At 44.7% G+C, this 15816-nt stretch overlaps 1 protein-coding gene across 3 annotated transcripts in view; it reads left to right on the top strand.

Annotated features, from left to right (window-relative positions):
* LOC103177674 (broad substrate specificity ATP-binding cassette transporter ABCG2) overlaps window positions 1-12241 on the top strand; it is a 29533-nt gene extending 17292 nt beyond the window's left edge. For all 3 annotated transcript variants that reach the window (XM_007891954.2, XM_007891953.2, XM_007891952.2), the window contains 6 exons: window positions 2593-2682; window positions 4304-4428; window positions 6216-6370; window positions 8571-8660; window positions 10221-10321; window positions 11823-12241. In XM_007891954.2, coding sequence (XP_007890145.1) covers window positions 2593-2682; window positions 4304-4428; window positions 6216-6370; window positions 8571-8660; window positions 10221-10321; window positions 11823-11970 — 709 coding nt within the window. In that variant the 3' untranslated portion in view covers window positions 11971-12241. The remainder of the gene's footprint in view (window positions 1-2592; window positions 2683-4303; window positions 4429-6215; window positions 6371-8570; window positions 8661-10220; window positions 10322-11822) is intronic.
* Window positions 12242-15816: the final 3575 nt, after the last annotated feature.

Genomic DNA, 15816 nt, shown 5'->3' with positions numbered 1-15816 from the left:
GGTGCTTATTGCTTACGTGGCCCGCAGACGTTTCCCAAATCCGGCCCTCAGTAGCCAAAAGGTTGGGCCACCCCAGTCTAGGCTGACATTCTAGTACAATGTTGGTGGAGCAATTGTCACAGATGGTGTCTTCCAGAATTTGGGGGGAAATTTACAGCACAGAAGAACATTTGGCCCATTTTTTTCAATCATGTCGAGGTGAGATGTTAAAGTGGATGTTAAAGATCCGATGGTATTATTGAAAAGAGAAGGGAATTTCTCCCGGTGTCCTGGCCATATCTCCCCATTTATTTCATGGCTGTTTGTGAGACGTTGCTGAGCACAAATTGGTTGCCTTGTTGGCTTACAAACTGACGCTGTCACTACTTTACAGTAAACCCTGTGAAGGATATTGTGATGTTTCGACGTGATACACTGTAAACTCCTGATAACAAGATCCTGGCTTAACTTGTCACTACCACTTAAGTGTCAATATCCCAACTGTTTTCTATGCAAAATGTTAATAAGGCATTGCCCTTTACTTTTTACTCCGCTAACATGTAACTAGTCACGTTCTAGATATTCTTATAAGTACTTACTATGGATAGCTTGTTCTATAAGATGGAGTCTTGCTTCGCAGAGACCCCCCGCCCTATGCCATGACTGGTACAGGCACTTGGCAAAGGTTGGGGCACACATGCTCAGATGCATCGCAGAGGCCTTTGGTCTATTGGAGGGCTACCCCGTGAGCCCCACCTTCATCCTAACCTATGCAGGATAGAGCAAGAGGCCATGACGTGGCCTGCCAATAAGACCAAAGGCCTCAGCAATGCATTTCTCCCACAAAATATGGATAGATGGACGAGTTGGTGTAGTATAGTATCCTTCACCTCTGGGACCAATGGTTCAATTCCATTTTACTGAGAATTTGGAAGTCTTCCTGCTATGTCACCTCTAATGATCCTATAAAAGCAGTATAACAGTGTGTATTAATATGGCACCCTTCATTCATTGTAAGATAATAGCTTGATGAGCTTTATAAAGATAGGGTCAGACACCAAGGAAAGGATGAGGTGGAAAGGGCTGTGACTCTCGGGTCAAAGGTAGGTTTTTAGACAACATTTAAGGACAGACAGATGGGTGGGGGCAAAACGGAGAGGTAGAAGGAAGAAGTTCCAGACATTATGGGGCATAGTGGTTGAAAAGTCAGCCACCAATGGTGGAGTGGAGGGGACAGAGTACACACAGCAAGTCCAAGATAGTCACAAGGAAGAGATGAGCAGAAAAATGGAGCATTGCTGGCCAGAACTCTGGGAAAACACCCACCTCTTTTCAAGGAGTGCCATGGGATTTTTTACGTCCACCTCAACAGGACCTTGGTTTAAATGTCTCATCTGAAAGCACCTCTGACAATGCAGGGCTTCCCAATACTGCACTGAAGTGTCAGCCGAGACTATGAGCTCAAAGCCTTAAACCCACAGCCTTCTGACTCAGGCAAGAATGCTACCAACTAAGCTACCAGCCAAGTTTAGTCAGCAGTACTGAGCTACCGACAGCTTTTCAGCTATTTTTTGGTCAGCCAATTTCTCATACTTTCTCATCCCTGTAAAAGTCCGGCCCAAAGACCTTCCTTTTTGATCATGCTTACGGTCATCTCCCCCGCTCCCTCTCTGCCTGGCTCATTGACGGACTCCGCCACTGTAAAGCACATAGCTTGCCATTGAAAGCATTATTTGGCAAACTTTCCCACTGCTTGTCCAGCTAGAGATATACAAAAAATAACAGCAACAACAAATTACATTTGTGCAGCACCTTTCAATTCGAGAGGAGGTAGAAGTCACTGGAAATCATGAGGGTTTTTGTTAGGGCAGATAGAGAGAAGTTATTTCCACTGAGAGGGGAGTCAGTAACTGGGCCATAGTTATAAGATAGCCACAAGAGGAGTGAAAGGAGAACTTAGGAGGAGGAATTTTGTACCCAGAGAGTGGTTGAAATGTGGAATGCCCTCCCAAATAGGAGGTGAAGGCGGACTCCATTGTAGCTTGCAAGAAGGAGGTGGCTGGACATTTGAAAGAGAGGGGCTTGAAGGGGTTTTGAGGATAAAGTGGGATGATAGTGTGGACTTTATGGGCCAAATGGCCTAGTGAGTTGTAGATTTCTGTTTCTAGTATCACCCTACGCATTAGGGCTTTGGCTTGTAGGATTAACAGGACCTGAATGGGAAAAATCCCAATGACTGGTCTGCCCCTCCCAAGTTCTGCCAGGCTGGCTGGGCTGTAATTCAGCAGTGCCCTGGAATGCTGCGGACCCATCCGGCTCAGGAACCGGACTACTGAGACTACCACCGGCTGGTTCGTTTCTGACATTCCATTGTCAGTTCAGCTCCAAGGAGACCTCGCTTACACCCCCACAGTATAGTCAACTAGTTGGTCATAAGTGCGAGTTTGAGCCCTTTATACAGCTTACAGTATAAAAATGTCAGTGCTTACATTGCTTGAAGTGTGTCTGTCCTTCATTCTTTTCCATCTTTTATGGAAGTTATTGAAATATGCTAAATTGGGAATGAAGTATTTAAAAGTGGAATATTTTAACATTCTTATTTTCTTTTCACAGAGTCGGGGCGTTGTTTTTTATGACCACCAACCTGTGTTTTAGCAGTCTATCTGCTATTGAACTGTTCGTCATAGAAAAGAAGATTTTCATGTAAGGGCTTTTTATTTTACAATTCACTAAAGGCTCAAAATCCAAGCTTTTCATTAGTGATTGCAGATGTTCGCCCTCTTGGCGCTAAAACATACTGGTTACTTGAATGGTGTTGTAAAGACAACACCAGCTGGAGATGACAGCTGACAGATGATAAGTTATTGTTGACTGGGAAGTGTTTACCTGGCTTCTCAGCATTAATTAGAACACAGAATCAGTCAGTGCATGGTTACAAGAACTCAGTAATCTAAAAACTAGTGTGAAATGCGTGAGAGCACTGCCATCAACTTCCTGTCCGCAGCTCGGGCACACGTTGAGAGATGGTTCCGCAAGTTGGAGGTGCAGAGTATAAGTTGGAGGTGCGGAGTTTAAGCAGCTGCTGCTTACCTCTGCAAGCCAATCCAGGTGGATTCCAGGCGCTGGATGTACTAACATGTATTAAAAAGCAGATGAACAGTCTAGCAGCATGTACGTAGCAATTAAACTAAAAATGATAGAACAAAATCTGCATGTCTGGAGTCTTTGCTCCCACTCAGACTAAACCCCCTATGCCATAACAGCAAGTGAAAAAGTCCCAACAGAAAACCTGTTTGTTCCCTCTTCTTTCAAGATCTGTCAAAAAAAACCTCTTTATTTAACTAGACCTTTGGCCACGTTCCCCCTGTCTCACACCCACTCAGGCTCCCACTCTGTCTTTGTGAAGCATTTTAGCATGTATTCCCTATATAAAAGGCACAACATAAGCACGAAGAATTATTACAGCACATTTTGATCCAACACAGCACTGACTTCCTATTACAGAAGTAAAGACATGGGCTAGTTAGTTCAGAATCATTCTACGGCAACTACAGTAGTACTTGTACATTAGCTTCTTTCATATATCGTATTTACCAGCTGCATCATTCAAATCAAGATAGTTTCCGCTGTCATTAATCACGCGACAGCCTAATCCGTTTTTGCTCAACAATTTACCTTTGTGTAGCGCCTTCATGTGGCGTAACATCTCAGAGAGCTTCACAGGGACGAGGGGGAGAGGGAGGAGGCCATAAGGATGTTAAAAGAGGTAGGAGGAACTTAATGACAGATCGAGAGGGGGTGGGGCAGAGTGTTAGAGGGAGGGAGTTCCATATGTTACCACTATCAGCAGCATATTCTTTGAAGAAATAGATACTTGTAAATAGTTTTTACTCATGAAACATTGCTGCACTGGTAAAATATGGATTAGATTAGCATGTACTAATTTCTGTATCAGACATAAAATCCAGTAATGTAATGTACCAGCACCCACAACGTCTTGGCTTTGTTGTTGCACCACGTCATTTTATTTTAGTGAAGTGATCACAGTTTGTTCAGGCAACCTGCAGATGGCATAGTGTCAATCATTGACGCATATTAGTAAAACAAAAAAACTCCTTGCTTTACATACAGTATTGTGGTGTTTTGTCTCCCAAGAAAAGGGCAGGGGATTGTGCAATATATTTGGTATGTTTTACTAAGTATTATATAGGGGGGATGGGGGAGGGCATGTTATATGCAGAAAAGTTTGGTTGTGATATACAGTAATTCCTTTGCCAGTTTTGCTAAAAGTAATTTTTATACCTCTTTCTTATTTTACCCACAGCCATGAATATATCAGTGGATACTACAGAATATTTGCTTATTTCTTGTCAAAGTTACTGGTTGATCTAATCCCAATGAGGGCTTTGCCAGCCACAGTGCTTGCAACTGTAACCTATTTCATGATAGGTGAGCAATTTCAATCTCGAGCTACCAAGAGCATGATTATGCTATTATTATAACCAATAATAATATATTGCTTTTTACATCAGGAGGACATCTCAAAGCTCTTCGCAGGATGTATTGTAAAGTGTAATGACTGTGTTTTGTACAAAAACAAGGCAGCCAATTTGCGCACACCAATGTTCCCACTATCCTCATGAAGTGAGTGACCAATTTTAACAGGGGGAATTGTCAGTCAAGGTACACGAGGAACTCTGTTTTCTTTTTGAGTAATGTCTTGAAATCTTTAACATCCACCTGACTGGGGGACGGGACATTGGTTTAACATTTCATATAAAGGACGGTATGTCTGACAATGCAGCACACATCCCCCATCTAATAATAATAATCCTTGCATTTGATATAGCGCTTTTCACGTCTTCTAGACGTCCCAAAGCGCTTCTCTCTCTCTCACACACACACACACACACAGGAGAGTCAGCCCAAAGTATGAGTCCAATGGCATGAAACAATAACCTTCTGACTCAGAGGCGAGAGTGCTACCAACTGAGCCAGACTGACATCATTGCCAATTACCTGGGCCAATAGAAAAGTGCAGACATTATCCCCAAAATTGCAGAGCGCTTTGCTAAATTCCACAGGAAAATTGCTGGGTTTGCTTGGTGCTATTGAGGTACATTGTACTACTAGTTTTTTTAATTTATTGATTAAAAACTAAACATAAGGAAATAACATATTATTGTTGCAAAACAAATATTAATTGCTTCTTGACAAAAACTGGGTGGCCAATTTTACTTTGGGTGGACCACACCAGCGAGGCTACAGGAGCTCACCATCTCCTGCGTCTCAGGCCTGGCACCGCGCACAGACACAGAGATCCAGAGAGAGAGACACAGAGATACACAACAACAACAAAATTACATTTCTAGAGCGCCTTTCATGTCAGGAGGATGTCCCAAGTCGCTGGACAGTCAGGGGTCAGGACCTGACCATAGGGTAGGGGTGGGGTAGGAGTGAGGGAAGGCAGAGAGGTGGGAGAACGACTGAAGGCACGATTGGAGAGGAGGGTCTTGAGACCAGCCTTGAAGGAGGCAAGGGAGGAAGTGAGGGGAAGGGCTGTGGGATGGAGTTCCAGAGTGTGGGGGCAAAGAGGTTGAAAGCCCGGCCACCGATGGTAGGGAGGGTCGGGTGGGAGACATGGAGCAGGCCGGAGTCCACTGAACGGAGGGAGCGGGCAGATTGGTAGGGACAGACATGGAGACAGACACTCACAGACACAGAGAGAGAGAGACACACACTCACCGACACACACAGAGACACACACTCACCGACAGAGAGAGACACACTCACCGACACAGAGAGAGACACACACTCACCGACACAGAGACACACACTCACCGACACAGAGAGACACACACAGACAGACTCAACCACAAACAGACAATCACAACATCGGGGCCTCCGAGCGAAGCCCACACGTGCAAGTCCAGAGCCGCTCCGCCCACAGGGACGTCAGGGAAACAGCGCAAGCGCCCGCGGGCCAGAAATTACAATTATGGCGGATTTGTAGGTGCGCCCGCACTTTTCTATTGGCCCAGCTAATTACCAATGATATCAATTAAAATAACACTCTGTGTTAATGCAGAATGGTGCTTTGTCATAAACTGGTACTCTGATGTATTGCTATCAGCTGTTATCTTGATGCAGTGTTATCAGCTGGTATCCCGATGTACTGCTGGACAGAGCAGAGATTCCCATCCGGTTAACCAATCTTGCTTGTTTTTCGTTTGCAGGTCTCAAGCAAACAGTAAGTGCCTTCCTCACCCTAGTGCTTACGTTAATACAGGTGTCCACCACAGCCACCTCTATGGCCTTGGCTATTTCAACAGGATACAATGTTGTGGCTGTTGCTAACCTCCTGGTTACCTTGTGCTTCATCTTCATGGTTGTAAGTGTCACACTTTATTAAGTGATTTATTTACCTTCTTGGTCACTTGCTGTGCAATTGTTTCTGCTTAGATTAATAATAATACTAATCCTTGCATTTGATATAGCCTTATCACGTTGTTGAGAAGTCCCATAGCTCTTCATACTGTAAAGTCTACTCCAAGACAATCTTGGAGGCCAAGGACAACCCCAGGCTCTTCTCCATCACCAACCGGCTCCTCTGCCCATCCTCACTTCCAATGCCAACTGCGAGGCAATGCTGGACTTAAGCGAATCTAAAGTTGAGGGGATCCGCTCAGCTGCCTCTGCCCTTCTGTCTACTACCCCTTCCCCATCTGCCCCTCCCACCCCAGCCACTACCCAGCCCTCCTTCCACACCTTTGAACCTGTCTCCCACTCCTCTCTCACCACCACCATAACCTGCATGAAACCTACACCTGCTCCCTCAACCCCATCCCTACCCCACTCCTTACCACCAGGCTCCACCTCCTTGCCCCTCTACTCACTGACATCATAAACCTCTCCCTGTCCACTGGTACTAATTCCACCCCTTTAAAAACCGCCATCATCACTCCTATCCTTAAAAAAGCCCTCCCTGGACCCATCGTTGCTCTCAAACTACCGCCCCATCACCAACCTCCTTTTCCTCTCCAAGGTCATGCAATGATTTGTTGCTTCCCAGCTTCGCTCCTTCCTCTCCCGCCACTCCCTTCACAAACCCCTACAATCAGCTTTCCATGCCCCCCACAGCACAGAAACAGCCCTGGTCAAAGTGACAAATGACATTCTATCCATCTGCGACCAGGGCTCCCTCTGCCTCCTCATCCTCCTTGACCTATCTGCTGCCTTCGACACCGTCGACCAATATATCCGCAACCATCACCTCTCCTTTCTCCTCAACCTTCACGGCGCTGTCCTTGACTTGTTCAGATCGTACCTCTCACACCACCTCCACTTCATCTCCACCATCTCGCGTGGCGTTCCTCAGGACTCTGTCCTTGGTCGCTTCCTCTTCAATATCTATATACTCCCTCTTGGTGACATCATCGGCAGACAAGGGGTCAACTTCCACATGTATGCGATGACACCCAACTGTAGCTCGACTCCACAACCACTGCTGTACTGACAGAATGTCTGTCAGACATCAAGTCCTGGATGAGAGCTAACTTTCTTCAATTGAATGTCAACAAGACTGAGGCTCTCCTGATTGGCCCCCGTCAGCGCCTCCTCACCTCAGGTGCTGACAGCATCACCATCCATGGTTGCACACTCAACCTTGCTAAGCCAGTCCGGAACCTTGGGGTCTTGTTTGACTCTCAACTATCCTTTCTACCCCACATCTGCACCATGACCCGCTCTGCCTTCCCCCACCTCCGCAACATCGCCTGTCTCTGCCATTGTCTCACACTGCAGGCCACCAAAACCCTCATACACGCTTTCATTACATCGAGGCTCGACCATGCAAACTCACTGCTTGCTGGCCTCCACAACTCCTCCCTCCATAGGCTGCAGATCATCCAGAACTCTGAAGCCCATGTCATCTTGTGCACTAGGCTCCGTGATCCTATCACCCCCATCTTCGCCCAACTCCACTGTCTTCCCATCACACAGAGGATGCACTTCAAGATCCTGGTCCTCACCTGCAGTGCCCTCCATGGCCTTGCTCCTCCCTACCTCTGCAACCTCCTAACCCCCTACCTAACCGCTTCACGTCCCCCGCCTCGCCCGCCCCACCATTGGCGGACAGGCCTTCTGCCACTCTGCCCCTACCCTCTGGAACTCCATACCGCAGTCCCTCCGCCTCACCCTCTCCCTTGCCTCCTTCAAGACCCACGTTCACCCACAAAACACACAGTACTACTATGTATCCCATGAAGCTCTTTGGGATGTTCCCCTAATTTGAAAACCACTATACCAAATGCACAGATTAATATTATTATTGTAGATCTTTAACCAGAACAGGCTCATATATTTCATTGAAAGTGACAATGAGGTGCTCCACTTTACTGCATTTAAGTATTAATCTGAATTATGATGAGCTCCTGGCCAGGTATGGAGCTTGAACCCAACCCACAACCTTGTGAGACAGTGGCAAGAATGCTTTTGACTGAGTCATTGTACTGTTGAACAGGAACGATGGTGAAAGCAGGCGAATGTCTTCATTTATGTGCAAATTTTTAACTATTTGTGATTTTCTCCAGATCCTTTCAGGTCTTCTGGTGAACCTGGTCAGTATCGTGTCCTGGTTGTCGTGGCTGCAGTATTTGAGTATCCCTCGATATGGTCTCAGAGTAAGTACAGTAAAATTATAGGTATTACAGCAAAATATGGTTGTGGCTGCATTTCAGTATTGCTGATCAATCATGAGCATTTGTTTTTTGTCTTGACACATGTGGAAACCTATCCCCATGCATAGGAGTATCCAAACCAAACTGAGATTTCCATGCATCCCACCTATACGTGGAAATCTCAGAGATAGATTGTTGGAATGGAATGCACTCTCTCCTGGAGGGATACATCCTGTTTACCTGATTCCAGAAAGTATGAGTAGCAGGTTGGCAAGAGACCAGGCTTGAGGACCCCAGAGCGTGTGTTGGGTATTGCTGGAGTCTAACCAGCTAAAACCACATAATTTGCCATTGATATTACTGTCCGACCAGCTTTCCCACTGTTTGTCCAGCTAGGACCACCCTACTCATTCGGGCTTTGGCTTACAGAGTTAACAGGAGCTGAGTGGAATGATTCCCAGCCCCCAGTGACTGGTCTGCCCTTCTAGGTCCTGCCGATGTGCTGTCATCAGTAGTGTCCTGGAATACTGGAAACCCGTCTGGCTCAGGAATCGGACTAGAGAGCGTCACAGAGGGTTGGCTCGATTCCGACATTCCATTGCCAAACATGTCATCTTGGGGCCAGTTCAGCTTCAAGGAGACCCCACTTACCTCTCCCCTCCCCCCAGGAGGATAGTCACTAGTTGGTGATTTGACATCTGGCAAACACCCTGGATTGAACCCTCACTATGTGGATGGTGAGCATTGCTGTACAATCAATCAATAAGTACAGTAAGTTGGTTGGACTAGAATTGGACTAATGACAATTGTTTCTTTGCTAATTCTATGTTCATCGGTTTTGCTTTGTTTCATTGAACTTCTGACTTCTTTTGTGCTGAGAGTAAGATACCCAACTGGAACCGTTGCAAGAGATTGAAATTTTATTATTTGAGATCTCTGTCCGATCAAAATTGCAACCCTTTGAATTTTCCTGTGGTATCATTTTTCTAGAAATACCTAGAAAGAGTGGGAAAACCTGCCAGCGGCAGTGACGAATTACCGCTGGCACATTTACCGGCTGCATTAAATTACGCATGTGCAGTGTAGATTATTAATTAAATCGGATTTTATACAATTGATACAGTTTGCCTGTATCTCGAATTTCAGATAAGTCATATTAAATGTTATGGTCCCAACTATTACAACTTACAATTTGTATGAGTTTTACTGTACCTTGTATTTCAGTGTACTAAACTTAATTCGCCAGTTATCAGCCCATGGGCCTATCAGGCTCTCTTTGTAGGACCTTTGCTGCCTCTTCTGATTCCATTAGTACTCTCACCTCTCAGTCAGTAGATTGTGGGTTCAAGTCTCACATCGGGACTTTGAATTCGCAGTCTGGCTGGCAATCCAGTAGAGTGCTGGGGGTGCAGTACTGCATTGGTGTTCAAATGTTAAATCGAGGAAATCATCTGTCTGCTCAACTGGGTCCTAAAAGTTCCCATTGGCACAATTCGAAAAGAGAAGTGCTTACTCAGCTATAAACCACTGCAGTAACATAATCTTCCTCCTTGTTTCATAAAGGCTCTGCAGATAAATGAATTTACTGGTCTAAAGTTTTGTAACAATTCTCACCAGTTACATACTATTGGAAGCAAGTGTCACCCGGGTCCCGAATTTATTATGTAAGTTGGTCTTATTTTTGATAAGGTAATACAGAGTTGTTAATATAACTTACAATCCGAGTATCCCACCAGTCTGTATTAACATCTGCAAAGATAGTGATAGTATATACAGATTGTATGCAGCTAGTGTGTTATTTGGCGCAGTATCACTCTCGCCTCTGAGGCAGAAGATTGTGGGTTCAAGTCCCACATCAAGATTTGAACTCACCTGGTGGCTGGTGACTGTGGCTCTGTGGCATCTTGCATCCTGCGTCACAGAGCATGCACGTAACCAAGCGGCGGAAACAAAATAAAGAACACAGACGAAGCTAAGTCGCGGCAACAACAACAAAATTACATTTTTAAAGCTCCAAGTCCTCTCATTGAGTCCTCCCAAAAGGAGTCCTCCCACTTGAGTCTTCCCAAATGACTATAGATAAAGATGAAATGTCTGTCGGTGTGTCTGTCTCTGTGTCAATCTACATTCCATATTGGATCCTTTGGTTGCAAGCAAAACTGCAACGGGTACAGCTAGTATATTTATATAGGCTTTCCGCCTATCTGCCCTCAATCTCAATCCTAGAGCCCTCCAATTCGCTCCCTTCCTCACTTCCTTCAAGATCCATCTCAAGAACTATCTCTGACTGCACCCTTTGGTCACCTTTTCCCTCCCCACCCACTTGTGTTTAAAGGCAATATATAAATTTATATTGTTGTATAGTTTGCTCGAGTTCAAAGCATTCTATGAGCCTACACCGTGTGGTTTTATGGTGATGTTTGAACATGTAGATTTAGTTTATTGCCTCAAACTTTACTCTGCCTCTAACTTTGTCAGCTGAGGAGCTTTGGGGAGGTTTTATCTTGCATCATTTTCCTCAGGAAGAACATGCAAAAAAATGTTACAAATACCACTTGTTATTGCTGATTCTGCCTCTCTGAGGCAAAGCACTGTCAGAAACTGAGCAGAATTGTCTCCCAGAGTAAGATTAGGTGTAATTTCAGGCCTCTGATCATCTTCCAGTGTATGAGATGAACACTCCTCCTCCTCACCCCCATACACAGCACTCCTCACCCCCATACACAGCACTCCTCACCCCCATACACAGCACTCCTCACCCCCATACACAGCACTCCTCACCCCCATACACAGCACTCCTCACCCCCATACACAGCACTCCTCCTCCTCACCCCCATACACAGCACTCCTCCTCCTCACCCCCATACACAGCAAAAGCAAATGGAAGCCCTCTGGTGGGTTCACATTACTGGACCAGCCTAGTGGATAAGAGGGGAGTCTAAAGCAACATCAGTACCACAGGCTTTCCTTCCCCTTTGATCTTTACACACACTTTTTCCACTATTACCTATGAAAAGGTAGAAATGATCATTGGGTATGCAAAGACAAACAATACAGTCAATCAAATCAAAATGTTAGGAGGGTAATAGAATAGTAAAAATGCATCTATGCACCCACAAATAATTATATTTTATGACCAAGTATTATGACTTCTGTCTCTTATAGATGCACTGGAGAACAATACCTTCACAGTCAAGGAATTGATGCAACTGCTTGGGGCTTGTGGCAGAATCACGTGGCATTAATATTAATGATGGTTATTTTCCTGATGATTTCATATGCAAAACTTTGCTTCATGAAGAAATTTTCATAGAACTATTGGAAGATACTTACACAAACTTGTGTTTTTCATTTTATGTTTTGAATGTTTGGGGATTTGTGTTAGGTTGTTAAGAGCGGGCGAGGACTCTGTATATTTTACTGCTTGAATGCAGGCTCTATAACTTTATAACTGCTAATGAATATACATTCAGCAGTCTCAGTCCAATTCTCAGGTGTAAAATTGCCTTCAATTCCCCAGTCCAGTTGTGGGCAGTCTTAATTGTATTTGTTGAGAATAAACTAATATTACTTGGTGCCATAAAGAAAGGCCAGATCCTTCTCTTTGGGCTGCATGGTTCATGGACTTCACGACTGTTGCTACTTCTGCAGATGAACCTACAGCTACACAGTCATTAAACATTGCAATAAATCCTGTGAAGTGCTTTGAGATGTCTTTCAGATATGAAAGGCACTATACCAAGTGCAGGATTATTATTACACTACTTCAAAATCTACATTTCTTTCTCATTTTATGAAATCTGTGGTTCATTCTCTTCTGGTGCTATATCAAATGCAAGGATTATTATTATCTCACCCAATGTTACAAAGCAAACAATTAAGTAATAAATAAGCATTGTTATTCTACTGGGAGTTCTGTAGCTCAGTGGTTAGAGCACTCGTCTCGCAAGCGAGTTTCCTTACTCCACATGCCTTGATAATAATCCTCAAGAAAAAAAACAATGATAAATTGATCACTTCAATCCACGACTGTTTGTGGGACACTGCTGTGCACAATTGGCTGTTGGGTTTCACCCACAAATATACAGTCAATTCACTTTACAGTATATTCTGTGAAGCACTTTGAGATGTCATGAAAAGCACTATATCAAATGCAAGGATTACTATTATATGTATTATTACTTCCTTTTTATTTAAATTTCAATCCCACGCGACTGTTTGTGGGACATCGCTGTGCGCAATTTGCTACCACATTTACAAAATACACAGTTCACTTACAGTGTACATTCTGTGAAGCGCATTGAGACATTTCAATGACATGGTAAAGTGCTATATCAAATGCAAGGATATTATTAAATGCTTTTGTATTTCTAATCATCACCTGGAAGGAAAGTTGGAATACTATTTCTGTCTGATTGAAAATCCTTTTCCGTATAAATATTGAGACATTCTACTGGGAAGATGCTTTGATTGCCATTATCACTGGAATTGGCCTGAGCCCGCGAGGGAGGTATACAAAGTTACTGTCACATTCACTGTAGTTGAGTTGACTGCTCGTATTAATACTGGAGCACGATAAATTACAATCTGGTCCAACAAAACAAGTTCTACAGTGCATCAGCTGGCACCACTGCTCCCTGCAAATCAAATGAGAAGCATTAGTTATTTTAATTAACCAAACTGCAATAAAAATCTTTTTTTGAATGGTCCATTTATCCCTTTCCATCAAAGGAAAAGTTGAGGTAGATGGGTAGTACTTCAAACATGAAGTACTTTTGGAATCACCTGCTATAGAAGCTATTGTTAAAAGGCCCATTTTCAGGTGTTCTCCTGGCTAATTTAAGGTCAGAGTGTAGTAAATGCCTGAAAAGAGAACAACAACAACAACAACAAGATTACATTTATAAAGCGCCTTTCACGTCAGGAGGACGTCCCAAGGCGCTGCACAGTTGGGTCGGGAGCGGAGTAGGGGGGAAATGGTCAGGGTGAGGGGAGGGAAGGGAGGGAGCGAGGAGGGGGGAAATGGTCAGGGTGAGGGGAGGGAAGGGAGGGAGCGAGGAGGGGGAAGAGAGTCGAGAGGGGAGCTGAAGGCTCGGTCAAAGAGAAAGGTTTTGAGACCGGCCTTGAAGGAGGAGAGGGAGGAAGCGGCGAAGGCACTGGGGATGGAGTTCCAGAGCCTGGGGGCTGAGAGGCTGAAGGCCCGACCACCGATGGTAGGGCGATTGGGGCGGGGGACGTGGAGCAGACCGGAGCCGGAGGAACGGAGGGTACAGGCAGATAGGTAGGGGGATAGTAGGTTGGAGAGGTAGGAGGGAGCAAGGCCGTGGATGGCCTTATAGGTGAGGATGAGGATCTTGAAATCAATCCACTGGGGGATGGGGAGCCAGTGGAGGCGAGCGAGGGTGGGAGTGATGTGGTCGCGAAGCCTGGTGCGGGACAGTACACGAGCTGCAGAGTTCTGAATGACCTGCAGCTTGTGGAGGGAGGTGCCGGGAAGGCCGGTGAGGAGAGAGTTCCCATAGTCCAGGCTTGAGGTGACAAAGGCGTGGACCAGGGTTTTAGCAGCGTAAGGGGTGAGGTAGAGAAGTGCACGTGAAGGACTAGGTTCAGATGATCTCATATCAGAACTGAATAATAATAATCTTGGATTTGATATCGCACCTTATCATGTCTTTGAGACTTCTCATAGATTGTTATCATTCTTTGAGAATGGTATCAGCTGACACTATTTTTCTGACCCACTGCATAAATTGGATTTCAAAGACTGATCTTTCCAAAGAGCACTCTAATAATAAAGATTGCCATGGTTGCTGGATGTCCACAATCGGTGGTTAATGTCAAACCTTGATCTTGCAGACAGAGAACCTTGGCACTGACTAATTACTGCCATTTCAGCACGAGAAGGTGCTATGAAAATGCTATTGATAAGATCTTACTTGATGCTGAGTTCAGTTTAATTATGCACTTTTAATGGGCAGTTTTTAAAATTCTATTAATGAGTTGGTCATGCCACGAGCTCATTAATAACTCTGGCATTATCTTCTGTGAATGCCCCAAACTCTGCATGGAGGCATTACATTTCAGACACTCACCCAAACCCCATCTCCCCCCCCACCCTCACACACATTGATGTGATGCAATGAGGAAAGGTTAGTATAACCCAATATCCCAACACATTGTTTTGTTCCTGTTTCCATCACGAGCCCATCAAAATGCTTTGGAAGCAGTACAGACTGTTCACATCAGATGAACAATAGCGTTACAAAACTGCATTATATAACAGTAGGGCTCAATAGTGGATCCACACTCCACGCTGAACAACAATCCTCAACATTGCTGGTTTCAGAGACACCAATACTGAATATTGGAAGGCACTGCATTTGCATCGATTAAGTGACACAATAAAGTGTAACACAAATGAAGCATTACATAAGAATTAGGAGTAGGAGTAGGCCATTCGACCCCTCGAGCCTGCCCCACTATTCGATAAGATCATGGCTGATCTTCAGACCTAACTCTCGTTACCTGCTCTATCCCCAAATCCCCTAATCCCTCTATTTTTTAAAAATCTATCAGTCTCAGCCTTAAAAAATGTTCAAGGACTGAGCATCTACAGCCTTCTGGGGTAGTGAATTCCATAAACCAGGGGAAACAGTCCCTCAGTGTCTACTTTATCGAGCCTTTTAAGAATCTTATATGTTTCAATAAGATCTCCCCTAATTCTTCTGTACTGTAGAGAATACAGCCCTAGTTTATTCAGCCTATCTTCATAGGTCAGTCCCCTCACCCCAGGAACTAACCGAGTGAATCTACGCTGCACCCCCTCGAGGGCAAGTATGTCCTTTTTTAAATAAGGAGACCAAAACTGCACACAATACTCTAGGTGCGGACTCACCAAGGCCCTATACAGTTGCAGCAGGACTTCCCTACTCTTGTATTCTAAACCTTTTGCAATGAACACTAACATGCCGTTCGCCTTCTTAGTTGCTTGCTGCACCTGCAAACTAACTTTTTGAGACTGGTGTACAAGGACACCCAAATCCCTCTGAACACTAACACTATCTAATCTCTCCCCCTCTAGAAAATAATCTGTTTTTCTATTTTTGCTACCTAGGTGAATAACTTCACACTTCCCCACATTAAATTCCATCTGCCACCT

The sequence above is a fragment of the Callorhinchus milii genome, unplaced genomic scaffold (assembly GCF_018977255.1).
Source record: "Callorhinchus milii isolate IMCB2004 unplaced genomic scaffold, IMCB_Cmil_1.0 Scaffold1, whole genome shotgun sequence".
NCBI lineage: Eukaryota > Metazoa > Chordata > Chondrichthyes > Chimaeriformes > Callorhinchidae > Callorhinchus > Callorhinchus milii.
The sequence above is the reverse complement of the archived record's forward strand: the minus strand, read 5'-3'. Positions and strand labels throughout refer to the sequence as shown.